The 6,528-nt window shown below is 49.7% G+C and overlaps 1 protein-coding gene across 3 annotated transcripts in view; it reads left to right on the top strand.

The window, feature by feature from the left end:
• Spns2 (SPNS lysolipid transporter 2, sphingosine-1-phosphate) overlaps positions 1–6,528 on the top strand; it is a 37,413-nt gene that overhangs the window by 19,814 nt on the left and 11,071 nt on the right. For all 3 annotated transcript variants that reach the window (XR_008719005.1, XM_055597275.1, XM_055597273.1), the window contains exon 3: positions 5,583–5,719. Coding sequence is in view for 2 of the 3 variants with exons in the window: in XM_055597275.1 (XP_055453250.1) it covers positions 5,583–5,719 (137 nt within the window). In the remaining variant the exon portion in view is untranslated. The remainder of the gene's footprint in view (positions 1–5,582; positions 5,720–6,528) is intronic.

Raw genomic sequence — 6,528 nt, forward strand, 5'->3', positions numbered from 1 at the left:
TAGCCTGGGTACCCTGCCCCCCTCTGCCTGGCTCCTTGCCCTGCAGCTCCATTGTCTGAGACCTGTAGGCTCAGCAAGCGTGAGCTGAGTGAGGTTTTCCCCACACCCTGGCCACAGGATGTCCTCGTGTATGCGGGAACTGCCAGGAAAGCCACTCTGCCTACACTGGGTTGGGGGCAGGGCAGGCAGTCTAGTCTGAAAGCTCTCCTCCCACAAAGACCATGGGGCTAGGGTGGACAGCACAGGAAGCTTCTCGCTGTTGCTGGTCTTTATTTCCAGCAGAACTGCCCGCTGGCTTTGTAAGCCTCTCAGTGCCCATTGTTCCCAAGGGATGTAGTTCACCGTCCCTTGCCTGGGCTGTTCCTCCTGTCCCTATCCTGACAGTGTGCAAGGATTGCCTGTGCTGGCCAGCGATGCCCCTGAGGGCTAGGAGGAGCCTGAGGGATGAGGCTGCAAAGATGACCCAACACATTCCTGCCCCTGGATTCTTTTGTTCTTAAGGGGAAGGCGCTGAGGTCCCTGATGGGCTAGCTATGTCATCCAGGGTGTGTTCCTCTAGCCCTTGGGACCTCAGTGGCCCCTGGCTATAAGGTAGGTACAGAGAAGTAGCCCTCAAGTTCTCTGATGGAGCGGAGGAGCTCAGGATCATGGCAGGCTGGGCTGGCAGGTGAAACAGGCGCACGGCTCCTCACAGAAGCCTATCCAGCCCTGGTGTTCCCGTCCACTGCAGGGGCAAAAAGCCGGGGGTGGGAGAGCCAGAGGGCTGCTCTGGTGAAGACAGTGCCATGTGGCCAAGGCCTGGGTACCTGCCTCAAGTTCCTTTAGTCACCAAGAGGGGGCTTTTCCAAGAGCTCCTCCTCACAGGGGTGGGGAGGGCATGCTAGAGCTCAGAATGCAAGCCCAGTCCTGGCCTCTAGGGTCCTGTCTCCCTCAGCAGCATTCTTACCCTGTAGCCTGACCCATCTCCTGCCGTTTCCAGTACACCCTGAACATTCTCTGACTTCAGGGCCGTCTGAGGGGATCATCTCGTCCCAGTCTAGCATCAAGTGATGTGATTTGGAGCAAGGACTTTAGAGTCAGCTAAGCTAAGGTTTAACTGGCTCAGATATATAGTCGCCCTGTGACATCGCTATTCCAGCCAGGTCATCTCCTCTGCAAGCTGAAGTTCAAACCAAGAATCGACTGAGATAATGAACACGTAGGCCAAGAGGGTATCCAGGGACGGTAATAAGTGATCCGCCAGTGACAACTGCAGCTGTTACTAACAATAAGCATCAGGCTTCCTCAACCATTATACAATATGATTAGAGGACCTGAAATTTAGATATATATATGTATACATGCACGCACACACACACATGTACACACATCAATAAGTGTCATCACCGTGGTGGACTCAGGTTTCATGGCGCACTCTGACATCAGCAGGATTTGGTGCTCCTTACTGGTCCCCAGGCTTTCAGTACATTGAGTTGTGCAATTCATGGGCTTTGGTGAGACGAGGGGCATTGCCTACTCTGATTTTCTTTGCCCACTCCCCACCCAGCCCAGACAGGCATACAGAAAGCAGTTGTTCCTCTTCCCCTAAACATGTGTAAGCCCTTTGCGACTAAGCTTTTCCTTGCCCATATCCTGATCTGATCTCGGGCAGTCTTGGGAGGCGGGGCTGACAAGAAAGCATTCTTTCTGTAGATGTAAGGAAATAATATTAGCCCTGGCTAGTGTAAACAAAAGCCTTGTTGACCCAGGCTGTGCCTCGGAGGGCAGGGCGTGAAGCACCTTCCCCCGCACTGCCTCATCCAATACTCAAGCCACCCAGAGCAGCAGCTATTTTTATCTTCATTTTACAGACCAGGAAGTTGGCATAGAGAGCTGGCTGAGGCTGGCTCATGAGAGTGGATGTGAGCTGCTTGTTAGACACAGCCATTGTTCAGAACTAAATTATATAAACTTACAACTGAGTAATTTGTATTAAAAGAAGCTGATAAATGCTCAGAAGTCATCACTTCCTAATTACTTTCCTACACTGGGCTATTATCATTGTGCTTAAGGTTAACTCCTTTTATCTGAATGGCGGAAACTCCTGTGACGTGACAAGGTGCTGGTACTGAGGTCTAAGATTCACATCTCTTTGGTGGCCTCAGCTGGGTGGGAGTGTTTACACTATGGAGATACACAATCCCCAGTCATAAAGGAGCCCCTTCTCTCCCTGTTTTTAGAGAACCCATTGTTACATATTTACCAACACACCAATGAAGCTGGGACACAGATGTTGTGACCTGGTGAAGGATCCTAGCTAAGAAGGCCAGAGCTAGGCTTGAACCCTGGATAGGGTGTCTCTGAGGCCCATGGACTGATTGTACCCAAAGCCTAAATCCCAGACCTGAATTACCAGATCCCCTATACTGTGTTCTCAAAACCGGCAGAGAGAAGGACCCGTTATGCTGCTCTGCACAGCCGGCTTTGCACACGTCCCTCCTCTCTTCATTACTCCTCCCTCCTGAATACTATTTCCTCAGGGGCTACTAAGCACATGAGCCCAGCAGGCAATGTTGCCTGGCCATCTGCCCACTGGCGGTGGGACTGCTTTCTCTGGGACAGAGAGGGCTGCCAAGGGCTGCCTTTCCATGTGGTTGGCCTCTACCTTGCCTGACCTGAGCCTCTTTATCTCACCTGGAACACCAGATCCCTTCCATCACCAACAGCGACATTTTCCTGAAGTCCCTGAAGATTCTTCCATGTTCTTGTTCCAGCAGAACAAAACCAGGTCATTCATTCTTTGTCCAGCATCTCCTGGCTTACCCCGTCTGGCCTCTCAGCCTTGTCTTCCACCCCTCCCCCTCCACCCTTTTGCTGTGGAAACTCTGGCCTCTCTCCCGTCCCTCAAACACGCTAAGTGCGCTCCTGCTCCGCTTTCCCACCCCAGAACTTCTATGGATGTTTCCTCACCTCCTGCAGGTCTTTCCTGAGGTGAAACTTCTCACATTCTTCCATTTAATACTGCATGTCAATCTTCTCTTTCACACATTTATTTAAATAAGAATTTATTATAATGTTCATCATACTCTCTGAGGCAACACTAGATTCTAGCTCTATGCAGCATCAAAAGACATTCAGCAGGGGATGCAAACAGGAATGGCAATGCGACATCCTTATCTCATTCACAAGGAATGACTGGTTTTGCCAGATTTCTTTTTTTTTTTTTAAGATTTATTTATCTCATATATATATCTGTGTGTGTTCTGTCTTCACACATGCCAGAAGAAGGAATCAAATTCCATTATAGATGGTTGTGAGCTATCATGTGGCTGCTGGGAATTGAACTCAGGTCCTCTGGAAGAGCAGACAGTGTTCTTACCTACTGAGTCAACTCTTTCACCCCTTTGCCAAATTTCTTACTTCTGCCTGTGGCTGCAGGGTCTTCCCTGGAGCTTGGCCCCTGAGTTTCAGGACACCTTTCTGTGTCTGCACAGGCTCATGTCCCTCATCCATCTGCTCAGCAGCCACTTCTTGCTACTCCCTTCCCCAGGCCCTGGTCCTTCAGACACATTTCTCTAATCTCTTGTCCCCCCCCCCCTTTGATCCTGCTTAGAATTCCTCACCATCTTATAAAGCTTGTTAGTTATTACTGCTCTTGTGTTATTTTCGTTTTTCTTCCTTAGGAGAAGTTCCACGCAGGCAGGGATCTTGTGCTCATTCACCCATGAATCCCAAACACCTAGCGTTAGTACGTTCTAGGTTCCCTGTGTGAGTTACTAGTCGCTGTGAAGAAACCCATGACCAGGACAACTTACAAGTGTGGTGGCTTGAATGCAGATGACCTTACAGGCTTATGGATTTGAGGGCTTGGTTCCCAGTTGGCAGCCGGTTTAGGAAGAATTAGGAGGTGTGGTCTTTTTGGAGGAAGTGTATCATCGGGGTGGACCTTGAGGTTCCAAAAGTCTACACCCTCCCAGTTAACGTCCTCTCTGCCTTCAACTTTTGGGTGTAAGGTCTCAGCTCCCGCTGCAGCACCATGCCTGCCTGCCTGTCACCAGGCTCCCTATGATGCTCATGGGCCTCATCCTCTAACACTGAAAGGAAGCTCCCGATTACATGCTTGCTTTTATAATGTGCCTTTGCCACAATGTCTCTTCACAGCAATAGGATAGTAACTAAGACATGTCCCTCCCCCTAGCTGCTGAATGAATAAGATCCATGCATGCTTGAGTGAATAAGTGAATGGCAGGGTTTCTAATGTTCAGGATAGCCTCTGCAGCCCACTGGGAGTGAGGGTGGCAGAGTGACCTGGCAGACTGGAAGACCTAGAGTTCTAGGCTCAAGTTTGTCCTGATTTGCTGAGTGACCTTAGGTAGATAGATCTCTCACCCTCTCTGAATCTCTTTTTCTCTTAAGTATTTTTAAAGGTTTTGAATTTTATGTGTATGAACGTTTCTTTGCATGTGTAAGTGTTGCATGAGTGCTCTATGACTCCAGAGGTCAGAAGAGGACATCAGATCCCTGGAATTGGAGTTACAGATGGTTGTGAGCTGCCATATGGATGCTGTGGACTGAACCTGGGTCCTCTACAAGAGAAATAATTGCTCTTAACCCCTTTCTCAAGTATAATACATGAAGCAATGAAGGCCAGGCTTAGTGATGCACACTTTTAATCCCAGCAGTTGGGAGGCAGAGGCAGGAGGAACTCTATGAGTTTGAGGCTAGCCTGGTCCACATAGCATGCTCTATGCCAGCCATGGCTACATTACATAGTGAGACCTTCTCAAGATCAACCAAACGATGTGGGCTGGGGCTGTAGCTCAGTTGGTAGAGTGCTTGCCTGATGTACCTGAGGCCCTGGGTTTGGCCTCCAACAGCACATAAACTAGGCATGGTGGTGCACACCTCTAATCCTATAACTTGGGGATAGAGAGTGGTGAGATCCAGAGATCAAAGTCATCCTTGACCCAGACGTGGTGGCACACGCCTTTAATACCAGCACTTGGAAGGCAGAGGCAGTCGGATCTCTGTGAGTTCGAGGCCAGCCTGGTCTACAAAGTGAGTTTCAGGACAGCCAAAGCAACACAGAGAAACCCTGTCTCAAAAAACAAAACAAAACAAAAGTCATCCTTGGCTACATAGCAAAGTTAAGGCCAGCTTGGGTTATGGAAAACCTTGTCTCAAAAAGCAAGCAGCAAAACAAGTGGCAAAGCCTAAGGACTCAGTTCTAGGGTTAGGCATACAAAACTTCCATTTCCACTGGGACATTTATAGCCTGTGACTTGCCTTAGCAAGTCATCTTTCCTCTGAGTTTTCTCTTCGTCTATGAGGTGGAAGCTCCTGGAGGTGACATGGTAAGACTTGGGCTATCACCTGTTTGAGGGAGAGTTCCCAGGCTCACAGGATATGGAATGAGCTGGGATGATACAAGAGAAGGAGTCCCACATCCTCTAATCCTGCACATCCTCCCTGCCTGCTCTGTGAGCCAAAATTGTCCTCCTGGGGCTGCTTCCTCTGTCTGGATCAGGTTCAGCTGTGCCTCACTGCTCTTGGCCCTCACCAGGACCAGCGCACCCTCCAGCTCTCCTCTCTTCTTCCCACAGTGTTCATCTGCAGCTTCATGGTGGCTGCCCCCATCTTCGGCTACCTGGGCGATCGCTTCAATAGGAAAGTGATCCTTAGCTGCGGCATCTTCTTCTGGTCGGCTGTCACCTTCTCTAGCTCTTTCATTCCTCAACAGGTGAGATCCCCCATGGTATCTCCTGCTACACTCAAGACCCCCGCCCCCTCCCCCCAGTGTGCAGGTCCCTCTGGGAGTGCTGTGCTGTGCTTTTGTAGACTGAGGGCTGCTCCTGAGCTTCAACCCCATGTGGATTCAAAGCCACGTTGGGTGTCTTTAGGTCCAGTTATAAACCAGCCTTACAGACAAGGCCTTCACTGTGCTGATCTAGACTAAGAGGCTTGCAGCCCTATGTGGCAGCTTGACTCTCTGATCAGCCTCTAGCTTGGCAGAATGCCAGGAAAAAGTTGAATAAGTCTGTCCTAGGAATAAGGGCCTTGGCCTCCAGTCCTGGCTCCCTCAGTTCTCTTGCTGTGCAAATGTAGGCTAGTCTCTGATTCTCTCTGTTTCTGGCTCAGTTTGCTCTTTGATGACCAGTCAACTCCTTGAACCTGAGTCCCAGGAAGGCAGGTGTCAACTCATCATCAAGGTGTTTTAAGAAACACTGTTGGCTTTCACAGCCCAGGGGCCACTCAGCTTTGTGACCTGAAGAGATAGACTTCACTGCTCTGAGCCCAGTCTCCTCATTGTTAAAATGAGAACAATCCTACTCAGGCTGGTCCTCTGTGAGAAGCAACTGAGTTGATGAATGTCTGTGGAGCATGGCCAGGACCCAGAAAATCCTCTTTTTTGCTAGTTCTTTCCAAGAAAGCCTGTGTAGTCTCATGAGGGCAGTGAGTGTCTTATGGCTAGGAGTAGCTAGCCACATGACAGTGTCTAGAGAGAAGAAGAAGAAGAAGAAGAAGAAGAAGAAGAAGAAGAAGAAGAAG

The sequence above is a fragment of the Psammomys obesus genome, unplaced genomic scaffold (assembly GCF_907164565.1).
Source record: "Psammomys obesus unplaced genomic scaffold, mPsaObe1.curated_primary_1811, whole genome shotgun sequence".
NCBI classification, from domain to species: domain Eukaryota; kingdom Metazoa; phylum Chordata; class Mammalia; order Rodentia; family Muridae; genus Psammomys; species Psammomys obesus.